This window comes from Streptopelia decaocto (genome assembly GCF_964273445.1).
Source record: "Streptopelia decaocto genome assembly, chromosome: 2".
NCBI lineage: Eukaryota > Metazoa > Chordata > Aves > Columbiformes > Columbidae > Streptopelia > Streptopelia decaocto.
Window position 1 is genome coordinate 149,021,816 of NC_138655.1, and position 21,508 is coordinate 149,043,323.

General features: G+C 39.1%; 1 protein-coding gene across 14 annotated transcripts in view; it reads right to left on the bottom strand.

The window, feature by feature from the left end:
• Positions 1-21,508, bottom strand: part of PARD3 (par-3 family cell polarity regulator) — a 457,959-nt gene that overhangs the window by 99,358 nt on the left and 337,093 nt on the right. For 12 of the 14 annotated variants that reach the window (XM_082046280.1, XM_082046281.1, XM_082046292.1 and 9 more), the window contains one exon: positions 3,664-3,918. In XM_082046280.1, the coding sequence (XP_081902406.1) occupies positions 3,664-3,918 (255 nt within the window). Of the gene's footprint in view, positions 1-3,663; positions 3,919-19,369; positions 19,757-21,508 lie in introns of those variants that run through there. The other 2 variants (XM_082046283.1, XM_082046282.1) reach the window with 2 other exon arrangements.

Here is a 21,508-nt window from a genome sequence, read left to right on the forward strand (position 1 = left end):
ACACCTCAGTCTCCTTTGCTGTATTTTGGCATTATACAATCCACTTTCTAATTTAGAGAAATGGACAGACAAACTTTTTGAGAAATAACCATGTTCTTCTTACTGTTTTTACTATGTATCTGTCTATCATTGCAGTGCTTTGAACACATGTAAATATAAAATACATCCAAGAAGGACAATGAAGAAACAGGCCTGTTTTTAACGCTGGTTTCAAGTTATGTTATAAAATAACTTGGGGCACCTCCGCTTGACAACTTGACAGTATCATCATTTGCTGAAGCACTACAATAATGCAAAAAATAAAACAAAACTGTCCATTATTCCGGTGAGCAGTTTACATACTTGTCCTCCACTTTGTTATCATTCATACGCCATGACACGGTTAAACTTACATCAGTTGGTGGCATATGTTGATGAAAATAAGAGAGAAGCTGAAGGTATATTAAAGAAAAACAAACCCTGACAAGGCCTCACACACAGGCGCAGTAATTGTCTTCCAAGTTAAGGAAAAATTTGTCATAAGTGTTCAGCAATGGTATGCAAACTATTATGAGACATTTTTTATAGGTTTCTTTGTAAAAGACTTTTAAATAACCTTTTGGACATACTTAAATGTCAAATTTTGTTTGACACTAACCACCAAACTGTAATAGAAATAACGTTTCCCATATAAACAATGCTGCTTTTAATATGAATGTGCTAAAGATTTGAGACAGCCTGGCCATTACCAGCTCCTGGCAGTTCAGCGCGAGGGTAACGCGCTGTGAGGGATTTCCCTTCCCATCCACAAAGGTTGGAAGTGACTGTTTCCATTTAAGTAACCTCTGTAATGTCCAGAGGAAAGGAAAGAATGGCAGGGCAAAGGGGTAAAACACAGTGAAAATAACGCTCACCACAGGTGAACCCTAATGTAAACGATATTTTAAGGATGCAGCACTGCAACCAATTTTTTCTCCTCAAATTTCTTGTAGTGTTATTAGGATAAACCAGACTGCAGAGAAGAGAGGTCCCCGGAGAAGAGCCTCATGAAGAGGCACTTGGATGCTTGGTGTGAAAAGGGGCATCACAGGAGATGTCAAGAGAAGAGGGAAGGTCTCACTGCTGGAAACAGATAGAAAGGAATAAGTTGCAATGCACATGGGGCGATGGAGCCAGGTATCTTACAGACACGGAAACAACTCAGGTGAAAAACAACTCGGGTAAAAAACACCTCAGGACCATGTGGCCACAACTATTTCTGAACATGATGCTCAGATGATAATTAATGCATCTAAGATAAAGCCTATAAAGCACAGAGCAGCCTTGATTCAGGCTGTCCTGCTGAAGGTTATTACACAGGGTCAGGCTCCCAGGTGTCCTACACACCAGTCTGGGAAGACTGGAAGCTGCTCCCTCACAACTGCTGTATCTCCTCTGTCCCAAAGCAGGCAACGCGCTCTCGCAGCAGGGGGCCCAACATGCAGACCTGACTTCTGGGAGAGTTAAATTGGAGCCTGAGATTGTGCAAGTTGCTGTGATGTTCCCCAAAACATCTCACAGAGCTAAGTGGGATTCACCAGCTTTGCAGTTTGGCTGCTGATAAAGGTATTTGGAGGGAGATAAGAAAACCCCATATGCTAGACAACTGCATGACTCAGATCCCCAAAGAGGTACTTCAGAGGACATTTGTAGCAAATAATAATAATATTTTTTTCCATCTGCATTGTCTGTTTCTTTCCAGGTGCTTTCTGCTGAAAGTGTCCTCCCTCTGCCACTGGACTGGGGGTTGCCTCTCTAGTCCCAGTTCTAGTCCTCGCTTTGCATTTTCTCCCTCTGCTCGAGCCCATGGTGTGTGCCGGGTCCTTCCCTTTGTCACAGCATGATCCAGCTGCGAGAGACGGGGCCCTCGGTGCTCCGGGAGCAGACTGAATGTGCAAAACCACCACACTGCTCTTCAGTCCTACCCTTACGATTAACATCACATTCCACCGGTACTCCGTTATCTTCAGTTTCACTCACTCTCTCCCAGCTCTTTTATCAGCAATCACACAGAGTTAGCGAGGTCACGCAGGTCTTATATTTCACCGTGCCAGGTTTGCATCAAAGAACTTTTTTTGTTGTTGATGTGACATTGATGCCATTCAACTCAGGCATGAAACGCTGCCTTTGGTCTAACAAAAACAGCCGTGAGAGTCACCACGTGGCAGCCATATCCAACCAAGCTATCTTGATTTCCAAAGGCACAAAAGTGCTGAAATGTCAGGCACCTGGGCATACCAGCGCCAGCCAATATCAGGCTACAGAATATAGAATTTCAAGCGCACAGATGAAGCTGTCATATTTTAAAATTATTCACCTTCCTTCACTGAAATAACATACATATCCACAATATATAAATTATGCTTATTTAATATGAAAAGTAGACTTTTTCACAGTGCAATACAGCAGAGCAGTGCAATTGAGAAAATAAAGAGGTCATTGAGCTACTGACTTTTAGTAAAAATTTATGCATTTGACAATGCCTCTGAAATCTCCTTTTTTGTCATGTTAAGGGGATATATTTTTACCAATATTATGGAAAGGAACTTCTCAAAATGATCTAGCAAAGGGTTAAATACACCAATTTCAGTCCTCAATTTAAAAGACTTTTAGACAACTAACTGAACTGTACACGACAGCTTTCCTTAAGACCAAATGTGAATTACTCCATTACCACCTAGAACAGAATATGCAAGATGAATGCCAGTCCTCAAATAGAGCTACACAGTCTCAAATACTGTAACCTGAAAGTTCACTATTTTTTTTTTTAAAGAAAAGGGTAGAAAACAAAATAACAAGTGTTTTTACTATGAGCTAAATTAATTAACTGTGAATGAGTTAACGATACCTCCTGCACTAGAATTTTTGTGCTAGTTTTTGTAAAGCTGAGAAAATGCAGAACTACAAGATCATAGATGTAAGCCAAGAAAACAGATGTATTTTCATTGTTAAAGTACAAAAAAGCTGTGAATTTTGCCTTTGGTTATTTCTACTTTATGTTAGTTTACATGCCTGTTTTAGCTTCAGGTTTTCAAATGAACTCAAAACTTCATCAACAGAAACCGGAATTTTGCCCAATTTCAGCATAAAACCAAGTATGACACAGTTCAGATAATGTAACCACAGGAAAAGTATAAATCATAAGCTACAGCCTGAGAAAAGAAAGTAACTCATGAGTCAAACTTGGAGTTTACTCATTTAGCCTATATTTAATCAAAAAGCTCAACCTGTTAGACTGAAGTTCAGGCCTACAGTAGGACTAGAATCCAGGTAAGATTTAACCCGCTTTTGCTTTAACAACAAGAACATTCCTGAGATTTTATAACTGCTGTGAATAGGTTGGAAATGTATTCTGACGTCACAAGTTTGAATTTAATTTAAGTGATACCAAACAGTGACTCCACAATTCCAAACCACCTGAAGAATGAGAAGAAAAGCAGTTGCTCTGCAGAAAGTAACTTTCCCATCCCATACTGTGACCGTTTGATTTGTGTGAGCTCAATACTTCTCTACATAAAGGCTTTTAAAAAGCTGTTATTAAAAATGTAGTTCTGACTTTCTAATTGATGCACAGTTGTCTCCCATGACAAAAGCATTACAAGGGCGGATTCTGAAAGAGCGTATTGATTGGTGGCTGGTGCCTACCTGTCCACAGGTGAAGACTTTGAATTCCGTGGCTTCTTCACTTGGGCGTACAAGGATTCCACTGTCTGCCCTTCCCTCGGGCTTTGTGGTCGGGTGTTCAGGGTTATCGTGCCGCTGTTTGAAGAGTCATAGGAAGCGATCCCAGCGTACATTGGGTCCGCATCACAGCCGAACGTCCGGTTAAAATCCTGTATCTCTGCATAGTCACGCTCACGAGCTTGTCTCTCCCGAAATTCTCGAGTTTTTGCTTGAATTCTGAAAAATTAAAAGAAGGCTGAAACTAATTTCCCCCCACAATGATTTGAAAGCAGCAGTTAGCAGACACTTTAGGTAGCCCAACTTAACCAAAACCAATGAAGTGTTTCCAGTTTCAGTTTGTCACAGAGTCTCAGGATTTCCTTGGATATTGAAGCCTAGATTGAAGCAATGCTACAATCAACACTATTCTTTAAGTAAAAAGTCTGACTATCCATTGTCTTTTCTTTCATTATTATTTCCATAGCTGTTGGTAAACAGAGCTTACCGGTTGTTTCATGTATCTTAGGATGACTGTGCTCTTAGCTGACCCGAGAATGGCCTGACACCATATTGCGTTGTACTCCCTCAAAACCTAACAGGTTTAATGGTTCTGCTGCCTGTATTTAGAGAGGAATTTTAATGTACTTTCTTGGCCCAATACTACAAAGTCATACTTCTTTTAGAATTTAAAAACTTTTTCAGGATAGGACACGCATATATGAATACGTATGCATGCATGCAGTAAACAGCAGAAGTAGATTCTTCTATGAATCATTTAAAATGTGCATGTTTTGTTTAAAATGTAAGCAAACAATCTGGTATCTCAAAAGCAACAACATGTGCCTTATGTTAAAGTTACAAATGGAAGGTGGTGCTGTACTGGGGTTTTTTATCTAGGTGCACTTGTTTAGTTGTATGATAAAAAGTGACAGATAAAAACAGATGACATTTAGGAATCTGACAAACACAAACTGAGCACAGGTCATATTTTCAAAAGCACACAAAGCTATTACTAAAATCTGATCTGGGATTCAAAGTTTCTTTGGCATTTTAGAAAATTTGATGTACCACACACACACGCACTTCAAACTGAAAAAACCCAAACCCCCCACATTGTCTTCCCAGACCAATTTAATGCTCTGTCATCATTGCAAAATGAAGCACTCAGCTGCTTCCTCCCTTCCATTAGTAAAATGTGCCCTTTTTTCATCTAATACAGGCACAGTTACACAGTGTGACAGCATCCATCCATTCAGACTGCTGCTCTGTGCACCTCCACTATGTGCCATTTCCACAGACAGCTTGTTCGCCGACTTTTAACAAGAGCAGCCTACTCAAAGCTTCTGTCTCTTTTGAAAGTAAGCCTTGTTTCTTTTGAAAATAGAAAAGCCTTAAAGCTAGATAACTTTGGCATTTCTGGAAATTTTAAACTTAGCCCCATTCAAGACTAGTCTTTGCAAAAAGAAAAGGGGATCCACAAAAGATGGCATTCAGGCTGCAGATAAAGACACCAGAATTTAGGTGAGGTCACGCCAGCTCCACGTGCAGGTTCCCTCTGCAGTCCAGGGAGCTGTCAGTCAGCAGACCCCAGAGTCACACAGCTGCAGCACTACTTGGTGTGTCCCAGCATGAAAGGAGTTGCTCTATAGACACTTTCGATGCTGTTGTTTAGGACTCCCCTGGGGGCTTGGAGACCCAGCCTTCATTCAGCTACTTAAACATAAGCAGCTCTGGCTACCTGACATCCCCAGGTAACCCTGCTGGACCTCCAGCTGCTGGGCAAGGACTTCTGCAGGTCCTTGTCACCTCTGCCAGCCCCGTGCTGACATCTCAGGGACTGGGATAACTCAAATGACACAAGACGTCCCTGTTTAAGCCTGTGAATCCAGCCCTGAGCTGCTATGTGAACATCTCAATTTAAGTGTCTTCATCAGACTGAATCCCAAGCAAATTGTTTTTTCTATGCTAACAAAGATTGCCATAAAAAAAAAGACAAGAAAAGGAGGATGGTGTGGATAGACAGACCTACTTCCCCCAAAATTCTACAAATATTGACCAAAGATACTGATTTGAGATACAAGTGATTGGATGAACTCCCTTCAACAGCCAGTGTCATGGACATTGATGGTTCAGTGCTTCATTTACATGCCCCAAGTTATAGCTCAGCACAATTCCTCTGTTTCTGTCTACTTCCACTGACTAGTCCACCACAACTCTCATTCACATTCACTGTGAAAAAAGCAATAATGCAAAAAAAAGTAAACAAAACCACACAAAAATGCCCAACAACAACCAACCGAACAAATGTACAAACAAAGGCAAATAGAAGAAATCTTAGAAAGTTTAACTTAAACCAACATAAATTTTTAATTTTGGAATTTTGCAAATAGAAAATTATTTTCTTTACATGTTGCTTTTTATTTTGATAGGGAAAAATTGACATGAAAACTGTAACGCTATTCAGCTGACAGCATGTTCTCCTACAACTTCAGCAACATCAAACTAGAACTGTGTTTTGTTTTGTTTTAATTTACAGTGAAGAAGGACTCAGGTCTAAATCCAAAACCCATTTCAAATCTAAACTGTGTTTCTGCATGCCTGTTTTTAAAATAAAAAAAAATATGTTTCACATTGTTTTATACTCCAAAGTTGTAATTCGGGAATGTTACAACCTTAATCACACTTGAAAGGTATCTGCACAGAAGGAAAAAGGCCTGAAAATGACCTGTGGTTGTTGATTCCTTTCCCTCAGGTTTCACTTCCAGTTTGTAGTCCTGCATTAATTACCCTGTGGAGTAATTGTCTATTGATATGTGTCCTCTGAATAAGAGAAGCAAAGGAAATCAGAAATTTCCTAGACATTGGTAGATTTAGTTTTCGTTTCAATGGACAATGTATCACCACATACTGGAACACTGGCTGACACCAATTTGAGTTAAAAAAAAAAATCCATGTATTTTAAGTGACCAAAATTTCAGTGTATGAAATCTGGCAGTATAGCAATAATGTGGCATTGAGTAATTCAGTCAGAAGAAATCATTGTTTTCTGAAGTGTTTATAAAACAGAATTACCTGGTGGTAACTGGTGATATTGGCCTCAGTGTTACACTGACTGCTATGAGAGATGCCAGTGAACTTATCTAACTTTTGACCATGAATATCATGTCATTCTCCACAGGTGCAGACATGAGTGCCCCCTGTTTCATGTGAACCAACTTTCTCATGTATCTGCTTATCAGCTACTTAATAGGGTTGGACACAGCACCATGTGCAGGAAGAACATTAAGATTTTCCCATGCATGGTTCAAGGAGGGACACTTACTCCAGTTCAAGTGGGAGAGAACTGATTGTTGAAGTGTTGTGCAAGTAATTATGTTCATATCCACCAGGAAAATTTTCAGAGTATTTTCTACAATTGCTAATACACACATAGTACTAAAAATCAGAGTCTAAATGCATTCTAAATCTCCCTGTTAATTATTACCGAAGCAGGTAGTAACCATTTGCAGAAAGCAACATTTAACAAAGGATAATGCTAAAGTGAAACTTACAAGATGTCCAACTAAACTGACACCCAAAACATTCAATTTTTCCCTCTTAATTAATTTTCTGTGCCTTCAGTTTAAACCACAGTGCAAGCCCTATACAAAAGTATAGGTATTCTAATTACTTAACATATTTTTGAATATTATTTAAAATACAGCTTTGGTTTTGCCTTCTCCAGGGCACATTGTATTTAAACTTAAAGGAAGCAAATTGCCAGGGAAAAATAAGTAGACATATTCATGAAAATAATAACACCTATCAGCTTAATATTGCAATAGTTTTAAACTCCAAATATATTTTCATATAAAAACCTGAACTTAACGCGACTTTTTAAATGTTGATGCCTCTCCTTGTGCATGTATGTGCATACACATGGTATGGCCTAAACAATTCGTTAGTGTATACCACATTAAGTATATATACAGGAAATGCCAGTGCAGACTATTGTGGGAAAGATTACAATTATTACGTAAACACATTGTGCAGCAAAGATGAGAACGTGGAATTTGTCCCGACTTCAGCCCTCATCAGCAACGCTCCCGCTATTGAAATCCTGTATCTGGAGAAGTGTTTGACCACAGTGCTTTGGTTTCACAATGTGGATATGTGTATTAAGCTGTCTTCACTGGATTGTATTCCTTCACGATATGGCACAATAAAAATGCATATGTCTGAAACTTCAGATCAGCTAATTTTGAGGATTTATGGCCTTCCTATGGATTTTGTGTGGGTTTAACAATAAAAATAATGCTTAGAATTTGCATAACTCTTTTCATCTTCAAAGAATTCTGCAAAAACTGCTAATCAATTTTGCAGTGTTCAAATGAAACTATACTTTTAAAAATACAAAAGCTATCCCCAAAAGTTTCTAAACCCTTCTTGCTGAAGTGTTAATACTGAAAATGTCAACAACACACTGTCGTGCTTTTGAGACTCAAATTACAATGTTCAGTAAAGTATAAACTATCCTCATGCATTTGTGTGCTATTCAGTTCAAAAGCTAATGATAACTGCTTCAAATGACAATATTGTTAGCCGCAGAACTTCCTATAATTGTTAGAAGAGCTTTTATTTGCAAGCTAATCCGGTAATGATAGACATACCCATTGTATAGCGATTTCTGCACGTGAAATGCTGGTTGCAAAAAGAAGGGAAAAGCTGATGGGCGCCTGTCCCCAGCAAACAGCAGCCACCTTGTTCCTTCTTTGAAAGTGTGGGTGAGATTCAGCTTTCAGATGAAGGTAACTACCATTCTAGACACCTAAATTTAGGTGTCAATGTATGTTTCAGACTCGCAGAAAAGCTGGTCAAGATTCAGTCACATCAGGCAGCTCCCCACAGGGTCTAGAGAGCAGTTCAGCTGAACATCTGTAACGTGGCCAGTTTAAGGTGAAGCCAAACCCTTCTCCAGGCTCTACCAACTGTGCTGAGTACCCATTCCTCGACCACAAAGGGCATTTAGCCATGTAGCTTGTATGTGGATCCTAAATAAGCATTTTAGTCTGAGAGCCCAATCCCACCCCGAGCCAAATGTTTACATCAGTTCTGCCTGAACTAAAATTTAACTTTTCCCAGCAACAGAAAACATGAATCCATGCTCCTGGCAGAGCTGTCGTGAGTAAAAGTGAATAAGCAAAGCTGGTAAAAGAAAATAAACCAATCCTAATTTCATGTAGTGTTAGGAGTAAAATTATAAATATATTCCCAACCCCTTGGGAGCTTCACTCTACTTCGTAGGATTTTTTCATATTAGTGATTTAGGTCCTTGCAAAAAATCACCTACTTATTGTAATTGATGAACACAGCATGGGAAGGATATTCATGGCTAGTACATCACATTTGCCATTGCAGTGGCAGCAATGTCCTCCCCTAAGAGCAGAAACAAAGTTGGCTGCTGCTCCTGGTGTGCAATTGCTTGGTCAATTCAATTAATCCTCCTGCTGCTGCCAGGATTCAGCCATCGCCCAAGTGATAATCCACAACCTCGCCTTTTCCACCGTGGCTCACTCATTTACAAAATCAGTATTGAACGCTTGCAATTCCACATATGTGAGATGGCTGACAATGTTTATTAAGGATAGAAACAGCACTGTGTAGGGACAGAAGCTAAATGACAAGCCGTTCACCACTGCCAGTTCTCAGCTCTTTCTGCCATCAGACGGGCACGCGTCGGGATGATGGATTGAAAACAGAGAGAAAAGGCGACACGTTTATAAAGCCAGTCAGCTTGTTTAAGTTAGTCAGATGGGATGAACGCACTCGGTCCAATTTTTGCCAGATATCGTTTCTAATAAAGAGGTCAGGAGGTGTGTTGGCCAGTAGCCAAATCTTGTCAAATCTGTCCCCTCCTCCTTTGCTAGTGAAAAATACCTTGCAGGCACAGTACGCCGGCTACTAAGCCAGGTCTTGCTGTTCCTCCTTCCCCTTTCCTCAACTGCCTTCAGGGCTTTAACAGCCCTTTTTCTAATTTTTGCCAATCAAGTCAATATGGGATTTTGTCCTCTCCTGTATTTTTCTTTGACCTTTGTCTGGATCCAAGCAGAATTTTTCTGACAACTACTCTTCTAATGAGGGTACCTTGATTATAGGCATTATTGTGATTTCCCTCTGAACCAGCATATGACACTTAGCTTTTCTTATCATGATTAGAGCTAGTCAGTTATCACAGTGATAACCACCTCAGCAAAGCCATCTGCTTTCCTGGGAAAGTAATTCTAAAGGAACGCTGTGGCCAGGGGATAATCACAGGCAACAGCAGCAGCAGCTTGGAAACAAGAAAGACACCTCCTCTTCCTCGTTTGTGCCTGCATTTCATTCAAAACTTTTGCATATATATATAAAAAAAAAAAAATCAAGAAATACTGCGATAAAAAATATAATTTTTAAATTGAAAGGCTGGAGATGAAACTTTTTCAAGTCATAAAAGGAAAAAAAAAATAACAGTTCTGCCTTATCTCCTGTGTGGCCAGCTGGATGAAATATGACTGTCCTCAGATCTCAGACACAAGAAGAAACACATACAAAATGTGGTCAGCTTGCTATGGATAAGCACAAGCACACAGGGACAAAATCAGAAAGGCCAAGGCACAATGTGAAACAAAAGTAGCAGGAAGCTTTAAAGATAACAATAAATCATTGAGTAATTGCATTAGCAGTAAAAGGAAGAGCAAAGAAAAGGTTGCTCCCCTCCTCAGTATTGAGGGAACGATATTGACAGATGATGCTGAGGAGACCTAAGGCTTAATGGTTTCTTTTCTTTGCATCTGTCTTCACTAAAATGGTTGATTGCAAGCAGGTGGCCAGCACAATTGATACTGCCACCAACAGAAAAAAGCTAAACAGCAAAGGAAGTAGCTAGAAACTGGTTAAGCTGAACTTCATCCAACGTACACAACTGTCTGAGGCAGTCTCAGACCTTTTTCAGTAACCAGGAGACCCTGTTGAGGAAAGCTGAAGTATTGAAAGACTAGAAAAAGTCAAATATCCCTCAGAGGAGGAGAACTAAAGACACGTCGGTTTAACTTCAGTCCCCTTTGAAACAAACTATTGGTAAGCATAGAGAAGATAATGAGATGGGCAGTAGCCACCATACATTTATCCAGAATATATGTGGTCAAGTCAGCTGCATTTCGTTCTACAACACAGTAAACAGCCTTGTGAACAGGGACAAACAGTGCATCTCAGGCTAAGAAAAACAGATATGGGATGATTGCAATAGGTTAAACCAGGCAGTTCCTACAGAGTACCTAGAGCAGGGATGTCAAACTCATTTTCACCAGGGGCCACATCGGCCTCATGGTTGCCTTCAAAGGGCTGAATGTAATTTTAGGACTGCAGAAATATAACTACATTTATAGGAGTAGGAGTAGTTTGACACCCTTGATCTAGAGAGTAGCTCTCAGCAATTCACAGTCATGTGAGATGGGCGGATCGAGACATTTTCTCCATGGATCTCTCTCTGAATTTACTCAGATTTTTCATTATTAATTAGGATGCTATTGAATCTGCAGAAAACCCAAATAAAGGAACTTTGGAGGAAAGGCTTAGCATTTCAAATATTCTTGAAAAACAGAGAAGACTTCGAAAATAGAATTAACGTCAATAACAGCAACTGGAATGTAATTTACATAGATGGAATGATTAAGCATACCAATTAAAAGTGGGGAAAAAATCTGAGAGCTGCTTTTTCAGGAAAGGATCTGGAAGTTCTACTAGATGACAGATACTCACGAGTCAGCAATATCAAGCTCTTGGGGAAAAGAAAAAGAGAATGGGGACGTAACAGCAGTCTCTAGATACCTATGAAGGAACATAATATTTTCCATCTCTAATTCAAGTACTAGGTATTAAAACTGCAGCAACAATGATTGAGACTAGATACTGTGAGCAGGGGAACTTTCTCATGAAAAGGTAGTGGAAAAGATTGGCATGGAAGTTGTAGATTTTATGTCATTACAAACTAGAAAAAAAAATGGGATGAAACATCTTGTGAGACTGGCATGCACAGGAGATCCTACCTTGGAAAACTGACATGATCTCTCTTCCAGATCTCTAATTCTGCATCTATATAGAAATTTTACACACATATATTTCCTACATATTGGTTCTACAACAATGGAGAATCACAACAGGGACTACATCTAAAAAAAAAAAAGAAGAGCTGTCCACCACCTCGAAATTAAACACATGCATCTGTACAATCAGATGGCCTTAATTTTCTTTCTCCTTCAACAATCACAGCCTATCTGCCAATTAGACTATGTGATAGTACTTACTGTCTCTCTGAAGTTACCCCCTCCACATGCAGAAGAGATGCATGAGAATTTCGAAAACCTTTAATGAGCTACAACCCAGGAGGGCTGTCGTTGAAAAAAAAAAAGGGGGGGAGTGGGGATAAAGGTGATAAGGTGATTATCAGAAGTGCCCTATACATTAAGAAGAGAACAACATGTTCATTTTTATAAGGACTGTATAAAAAAGGCTATTAAAGAAGGCAGCAAAATACAAATGAAGATGTAAAGTGATGAAAAAATGCAGGAGAGACAGTAAATATTATGCACATAAGCAGGTAAAGTGCAAACAGCAATTTGACACTGATGAAACTAAAGGAGACGTTAGAATAATTTCCTCTAACCTGGTGGGACCTCTCATGTATTTCACCTCTATCTTTCCTTGTCCCCTGACCTTCTTCATACGTCCTTTGCCTTTCCAAAGTCAAGATACATTCCCCCAAAAGAGTATCTCAAACCTGCTTTCTTGGATCTTGGAGTAAACAAGTAAAAATCCCTTCTTATTTTGATTTTTTAAAAGTGTAAATTACCACCCAACTTACATGTCAACAGAGACTTTAGACTGCTTTGGCATTAACAGCATTTGGAGGTGGAAGGTGTATCTGCTTTGTTTTTTTAAGGATTTGTTTCAACCAAAGCCAAATGTATCAGGTACACAGGCAGTGTAGGTCCTCCTGTCTCCAAAACAAACACTGCTATGACTGAAATTTTCTGTCCTTATTTTCACGTCTGCTTCAAGGGTCAGTAACCCCAGCAGTGTAAGATCACCCAGATGAGCAATTGGGACAGTTATCCTGCTGGGAACCATGTTACATCAAAGAACATCATTGCTGTCTGTGAGCAAAATGGAATTTAGTTTTAATTTTGCATTACAAGACTGCATTACAAAATATCAGAAAAGCTGATATTTACACCTATGACAACAGATCCCTGATCATTAGATTAATTTAGCTCTTTTGCTGGACTGAAGTAGAAAGGAAGATCATGAGATTAAGCTGTTGCTGAAGCACAACTTGGGAGAGCTCCTGCTTCCATAGCTCCTCACTTTAAGAGCACTGGTTTCCTCCCTCACACAGACTTTCTTGGACCATTTCTTCCCCTCATTTTTTCTTCTTTTCCAGCTGGAGAACAATGCCAGAAAGCAGCACTGGTGGGTAACGTCTGAACTTTGCAATCAGATGTGTAAGGAGCAGCTGTTCCCGTATGTGCAAGAAACAAATGACACAGGCATACCATATATCAAATGGTACCATATATCATACCATATATCAAATCAGTCATTCCCAGATATTGTAGGCGGTAACTGGAGGTCCAGCTACAATACTGTCATCAGTCAGTTGAGCTGAGCCCGTCCAGCATCTGCGCTCCTCTAGCTAAAGTCTAGTAACAAAAGTGGATATGCAATTCTGCCGCTAGCTCTATTTCAGGTCCATTATTCTGTGTTTCTAGAGTGCTGTGTGTGAAGTAGCAACAGATTATGTGAATCTCATACACAGAGATTGAAAGGAAAAGAAAAATAAACCTACTAGTAGAGAATATAGCTTATAAATCAATGTCTCTGCTCAGGACCCACAAATTAGCACCCACAACACCCCTTAGGATTCACTTCTAAAACCTTGCTGGGTCACAGTACTGAATGACAGCATAAATCTACAGCATGGCCAGAAACAGAACCAAGCTTCTTACAAACCATTGGAAGGTTTGTTCTAGTAACTGGTTACAAAATAAAAGTTCCAGCTGTGGTTTGGAGGGGGATCCATCTGCCTGTCATGAATATATCATTAGGTGTCTCTCTGGCTACTCAAATACTCACTTCTGTGTCTAAGAGTCAGAAAAAAAGAGCATTTTTTGGTGCTTTATCTTACTGTTAGACTCCTGCAGTGCAGTCTGGAGGATCTGATGCATTTTCAGTTCTGTTCAGCTCAGCAACAATAAGCTCAGTAAGTTAGTAATTATGGTAGTACAGCTTTTTTGATTCTCAAGTGAGTATTTGCTACAGCAATTCTACGCATACCGTCATAGTTTATGGGTCATGAGAGAACATGCTGCTGTCTTATCCTAAAGTTCTTGGTATTCAAAAGTGAAATACAACATATAAGTACTCTTACTAAATTTCTAAGAATGCTGAACTCATATGATCTACAAGACACCCTAACCAAATTTGTAACTCAGAATATTATAAGGACCATGTAAATGATATTTTTAAATACACGGCAAGAGATTTGGCCAGACCTTGTCCTGTACAGGGTCTTGAATCATTCTAGAGGAGTAACAGAGAAAATATACTTTTAGCATGAAGTCACAAAACCTCCATATTTACAATATGTAGCTAGGGAATGTGAGGACCTTTGTCTAAAAATCTACCACAGCAGCCATCATTGCACAAAAGCTTCAATTTACGTATCTCCCAAAGTCAGTATTTTTATGAAGTGGAACTGGTCTGAAATGTTTTTCCAAAGCTTCTCATGCTTCATTCCTGTGTTCTCTTACAAAAATTACTGCCATTGATTTGTTTCTACGTCCTGCACCCTCATCCATTATGTAAAAAACCACTGCCAAAAACAATGCTACAAATCTCAGTGAAACTGGAATATCCCTTGACAAGCAGACCCCATCTCAAAATAAGTGAGAATGAGAAACACATTGCTCTGATTTTCTGATTCACTGAGGAATTTTTTCTCTCCTCTCTTGTGTGCCAGCAAGGCAGTGGAAGTTTTATCAGGAAAGATTTTACACAAGTCACTTTAGAAAATATTTACATTAGGAACGTTTACATTAATAATGGATTTAGAGGTAATAGTTCCTGTGAAAGCTGTTAAGTGGCATCAAAACACAGCGGCATCGAAACTAAAGCTGAACTTCTGTGTTATTTTAAAGACACAGATAACACTTAGGCTACGTAAGAAACAAAAATCCTCTCCCTATCACTGTTATGTTTTCTTTTTTCCTAAAAGCAAGATGAAACTGCTTGATGAAAATATTTTGCTTAAGGGGAAAAAGTTGGGGTTTTCCAATAAAAATATTATGGTCTCTCTGGGAAATCTGGACAGACACCAAGAGTGTCCTGCTGTTCAGCCCCCTACCCCATCTGATATTTTAGCAGTTCCAGATGGCCTTTACTACAGGATGACCTCCCCTCTATTCTTTTATTATGACCTTTGGGTCACAAATTATCTATAGGATGCTGCTGTCATTCTGTAAGACACTGTTCCACTCTTTCATCTAAAGAATAAAGATGCTTAACATTAAAACTCATTTTTGTTAGGCTGACCTTCCAATGATGATCAAAACCGACAGTTATTCCAATCAATGTCACTGCTGGAGAAAATATGTTTCATTTTTCGCAACACTGACATTAAGAAACTACGGCATGGTTTTAAATCAGATCACTTTTGCAATTCTACTTGGCTGGAGAGCATTGCATGTTATAGTCATTTAAAATACCAAAAATATTGCTGTAATGGCTTTGAGTTACATTGATTAGAAGGATGTGGTGGGCTTGTTTTTTGTAAGCTATTGATGTGGTTTTCATGTATACTTCATTGATAGGAAATATTAAACTTTATGTAGGTTTTATTAATTATTTGTCTTTATCATTATAAATGGAACGCACTGAACTTGCATAGGAAAATATAATAAATAGTCCCAATGTACTAAATAAAGTAATAAGGTTAATTTCTTTCCTGCTGTCAGTAAATTCACGTTAGCAGTCTCTCGTCAGCTTGACATCAATTAATGATTTTAATTCCAGACTCTTGTCACAGTACTCACTACCCTTTCGTCTAATTAAAATGGATGATGCATGATGAAGGGAAAACACAAGACTTCTGTTCTTGTTGTAACATTTCTATTCATTAGTATACTTTTACAACAAAGGGCTTGTGGCTTTAATGGCACTAGAGAAAGATGAAGAGAAGTTTATTATATGTTGGAGATAAAGACCCTTATGCCCTTAGGGAACATATAATACAGGAAGCATTTTATGGAATGACTGAATCCTTCAGGAAAAAAATATCAATGTTATTTTAACTACTAATGAACATACAGAATGTTTCGCTCTAAATTTAGGAAAAATCATTACGAGAACAACACCCACTGAAATTGTAGCCTTGTTTACATTCACACAAAAGTTCCTGTCAGCCTATTGATTGATCTCCAAAAGTAACAGCAAATCTGCCAATACAGAGACAAATGCCTGATCCACCTCCCCCAGACGGCATCTGTGCACGACTAAGGTCCCCAGCCATCTCTCCCACTCTTTCTGCCATACTCTGGCAGCTGCAACAGCATCGCCTCCTGCCTACAACCACTGAAAGCTTTTCCCCAGTCCCCATTATAAGCACTTTTCCCCCAGTTGACAGCCACAGCCGTGCCGGGAGCTCCCCCTCCCGGCCCCGCCGCCGGTCCCACCGCATGACCAATGCCAGCACTGGTGACATTTGCAGAGACATGGATAAAAATAACAGCGGAATTATGTAAATGTAATTCCCTTTGTAGCCTAAAGGAACAAAAGGTTATGTTTTCCAACACAGAAAGGGGGGAAATGAGCAAAGCAGCAGGTCTCTTTTCCAGACTATAACTATACACATGTACGTACAAAGCACAGTATTGCTTTGCTGTGTGTTAATCTTCTTCCAACAAGTATAACAGAGATTGGAATCATATGGCTGCTTTTTCAGAGCAAAGGAAGCCCCTGGCTCCGAAAGCCCCCATGGGAATGCTCCGTCATCCTCCCAGCATTTCTGGAGCCTCTGTCATAGCGCTTCCACCAGAGCAGCTCTTAAATTCTCTTCCAAAAGCTTTCTCCTAATCTCCTCAAGCCTGATCCTCGCAACATAGGTGTTTAACCACCCGATTTTGCACCCATTTCAGTGGAAGCTGAAGAAGAATATAATGCTAAGATTAATACTTCTATGGAGATTTATAGAACATTAATAAAGCTCTTAAGTCAGTGTATTAACCAAAAAGAGAAACTATCCTGTAGACCCTTCTTTCCAGAGGAGGAAGTGCCTCTAGAGGTTGATTAAAGCATAAGCTCTATTTGCCCATTAGCTGGGATCACTTACTCTGAATCACGAGATTACATTAGAATTGCAACTTTCACCTTTTAAGCATTATTTAGTGGTCAACCATGCTGGACACAGCTGAATTTATTGAAAACTTCCCAAAGAGGTAAGTTTATTTCATTCTTCTGTTATCTACTATCCAAGTACAAAGAGTAAAGCTGGTTGGGTTGGGTTGGGTTGGGTTGCTTTGCCAGAGGAAGTCAGTCCAAGGCTGAAGACCAAGGGATGGCACGTGTGGCCTTACCAGGTGGGTGTCAAGAACTGCACAAGTTTTTGATTCGTTGAAGATTAATTTTGTCATAAGCACAGAGCTGCAGAGGAACAAAAAAAAAAAAAAAAAATCCCCCGAAACAATAAAAAAAGAAATCCAAGGAAAAATCCAAGGGTACTAGAACCTGCTGTTAGAAGAATGTCTCTCTCCAGCAAAGGCTATGAAAAAAAACAGACAAGAGTAGAACGTTTTCTGAAGACTTCTGTCTTCATATCTCCTCAGAAAGAGACTACAGAGTCTTGAAGAAGTCAGAAAACATTTCAGGGCAATCGCGTTGCAGGATACCAATGAACACACAGGCTCCATATCGAGAAAACCCTATCCTGGGGGACCCTCGAACACCAGATGCAGAGAGTTTCTAAAGTGGAAATGTCTGTGGGCTTCCAAAGGCTTAGATCCAATAGCACAGCAGAAGGTGACCATTCATATGAAAACTAACCAGGCTGGAACACTGATTCCTCTTGGTCATTGATAAAAGTTTCAAAATCTGGTTTTAACTCTATCCTGCGTAGCAATGCCAGCATAAGACTACAGGCAGTTCAAATATCTCGGAAAGCTTAAGTTATTCCACTCATGTCCAATCTGCAAAATTCCAGATATTACTCTTAGGAAGATGGGCAAAACTCATGTGCATCAGGAGACTCGGGAACTGATAAAAGACCTTCAATAACAAAAGCAAGAAGGGCCCAGGGCTGTTTTCTCAGCGTATCCAAGTAAATGCAGCATGTCAGTGGTACCCAATTTTAGTAGCCCCGTGATGGACAGGATGACAGCATGGCAAAGAGGGGGTCCACTTTAGCATATATATAAACAGCTGTGGTCTGGCACAGGAATAGCTAATTGAATTCAGGTCTTATTTGACTTAAGTATAGTCTGTTTCTTAGGAGACACGAGGCCAAATTCAGAAAACCTATTGCTTGGTTTTGCCTTAAGGCTTTGATTGGTACCACTGCTGGGGGAAGCAGCCTTTCTAACAGCACACCAGGGCACATCTGGATTTTCACATCAGCGCTTGGCAGATAGGTAAGATTAATGCAAGCAGACTTATTTTCCTGGATTAAACCAGTATTAAGAATGGTCACACAGGGACAATGTCTTACGGCCTTGGATGAACTGTTAATCCAACATTTGGAGAATTTACAAATACCAAGCATTTTACAGCAGTTTTGGTAAGAATGGTGGGTCTCCTCAGATGTCACTCCTAATTGCTCCAGTATTCTATTTCACTGAAAGCTGCTTGTATTTTCAATGAGATAATTTCATTTTCAGTTCAAAATTACTTTAAGATTGTCAGTAAACATGTACCATATATAGCTTAAGAGGTATGCTCCTTATTTAGAAATTATTAGTAGTAATATGTTTATAAAAGGCAATTTCATTCATTTTAATCATGGTAAATTGAAGAACATTAATTTGCTTATTTGTCTTATAATCAATATGAACACTACTTTTCAGATTTTAAAGAAAATACTATTGTAAGCACAATACTATTAAAATTACCAAGTCAAGGCATAAGAATTCCATAAAATCGTGGGCATGATTGATTTTTTAATGGATGATACACTTGTTCTCTGACCCCCTAAGGATTTTTGCTCCTAGCCTCTCATACATAGTAAATTCATTAAATCCAACCTATTTCCCCAAAGTATTGCATCATTATAGAGGTATATAGTACCAAATACCAAGTAAAATAGAGTAAGTGAATTGTACTGCTAAATACATCAAGGAGGAAAACACCCACAGAAAACAACGTTAAAATAGCAGCCATTATGAACCAACACTGACAGTAATATTTTACTCTGTTTCCTAGTAAGCATTTTGAGGGATTGTTCAGTTAATTTGCAAGAGTTCTCTTCATTAAGAGCATGTATCTAACATCATTATTTTTCAGGATCAAAAGGAAACGCTGTGCAATCTAACTGCAAAGATATTTAGTCTCTATGGACCAAATCAATGTCTGAATTTTTCAGAAACAGAAGGAAGCACCTCACACATTTGGTTGCTATTTTATTGTCTTTTATTAGTTGTACATGCCACTGCCCCAAAGAATTCGCATTCTCTTATAGACATAACACAAAGGAAAGCAAATACACTGTTAGGGAAAGAGAGTAACAGGAGGAAGAGGACCCGTGTTATGATAACATCAAGCTGTTACGAAGTTCTGGCGCATGCATTTTCTGCAGTTTCAGTGAACACATAAAATTGTTTTTACGACACACGAAGAGTGAGATTCCAGGAAAGATTCAAATTGGTTAGCATAAGTTGACGGACAGGGATAAGGAATTTGCCCCATGCATTGGGGGCTACACAAATAATTTCATAATTCTACCTTGGCACCCAGCGTGACTATTGCAACCTCTCTTACATCACCACATGGACAGTCTGTGCTCTCACCATTCTTACTGAGAGAGACAGAGACACAGAGAGACACAGAGAGAGAACAAAGAGAGAGAAAACATTACTAACTCAAACCTCAAGTCTTATTTCTTTGAATAAATGCGTAGAGCAGATATTCTGGGGACCTAAGGTTACTAAGAAACCCTACATGTGAGGCAATTTTGGGTTCAGCAGTGCATATGAAGCCAGGGATCAGTGCTGTGCACATGTGGCCAAGCTTCCCCCTGCCCTGAGCTGGCTGGAGCGACAGAGGCAGCTTTCAACGTCCCTGCAGCCCTGGTGTGAGTTTATCCACAAAGGGGCTGCCCTGCCCATGCGCAAAGGGAAGCTGACTGCACAAACCCCTCATTTCCAAAGTCACTTAATGCCCTTCAGTTCCAGGATCCCCCCTTTACCATTTAATCTGAAAGCACATTACTCTTAAAATCAGGAATAGATTTAATGGCTCTGCCTCGCTTTTGTTAAAAAGGAGAAAATAAAAAACAGAGCAGAAAAAAATAACAAAGCACTGTGATCCAGCCACGCTCTACTGTCGGAATAGATGGAGAAAGACATGAATAAATTGCTACATCCGTTTATGCTAGTATGTCTGTTAAAGAGTAAAACATTTCCCATAATGTAATCCAAACAGATAATCACAAATTTTCTGCAGTTTAACAAGTTAGTGCTGATGTTCATTAACTAATAGATGTACACTCCTAGCCTGCCTTAGCTGTAACATAAATCACTCAACCCTAAAAGAACTCAAAGCAAACCATTTCAGGTTTAACTGAGGAGACTACACAAGAGTCACTGTGTCTCTGCTACTGCACTGAGCTCTTAATGATGAAGCCATCATTTATAAACTTCTGTTTTCACAGAAGACCAAGTTGCATAGAGAAGATGGTTGAAGGGATCAATAGGACTAACTAGTCATAGCTCCTACACAAGGACAACAAAATTTCCCTCCATAGTTCCTGCATCAATGCTCAATTTATGGCTGAGCTATAGCATAATTTTTAGATAAATCATTCCAATTCATAGTTCCCATTCACTGCTAAATGTGTCTGAATCTATTTATCATTCAACATTCAAACTTTGTGATCCTTTAAAGCTTGTCTCCTTACTGAAGAGATGTCTATTTCAAGAGGTATTCTCTCCGTGCACACCCCAAATACTAGTTAATTTATCCCTAAGCTTTCCAAGATTTTGACTAAATTGATATAAGAGATATCAGACTCCAGGCCCCAGATATCTAGGACTACAAGAGACAGGATGAAAAGTAGATTTGAAATATTGAGAAGAGCATATGACATATATATTACATACGTTTTTTATGTTAAGGGAAGCTGACAAGGAAAAATAGAGGTACTCACCACTCATTTTTAAAATTAGCAGTTTAATATACATATAATTCCATAAACAGACTGCATAACACATAAATAGACTGAACTCCAGTGACAAATATACTGGTAAGTATAATTTTAAGGTAGCTTCTAAATATATCAAGGAAAAATCTAGATATGCCAGACTTTGAAGAAAAATACAAAACATACTTCATTCTATATAAATATTTGTTTTCTGAAAAAGTCAATAAAATCAGTTATAGAATATATAAAGAAAACATTTCATTTTATTACTTCAGTCTCCTCAATAAGGGAAGGAGCTCTGAGTCTATAAAAGATGCTTAACGCAGCCAAAGATACTAACGTCCAGAATAAATCCAGCTTTGTCTTGTTATGTAAAGTATATAAACATATCAACATTTGGGAAATTTC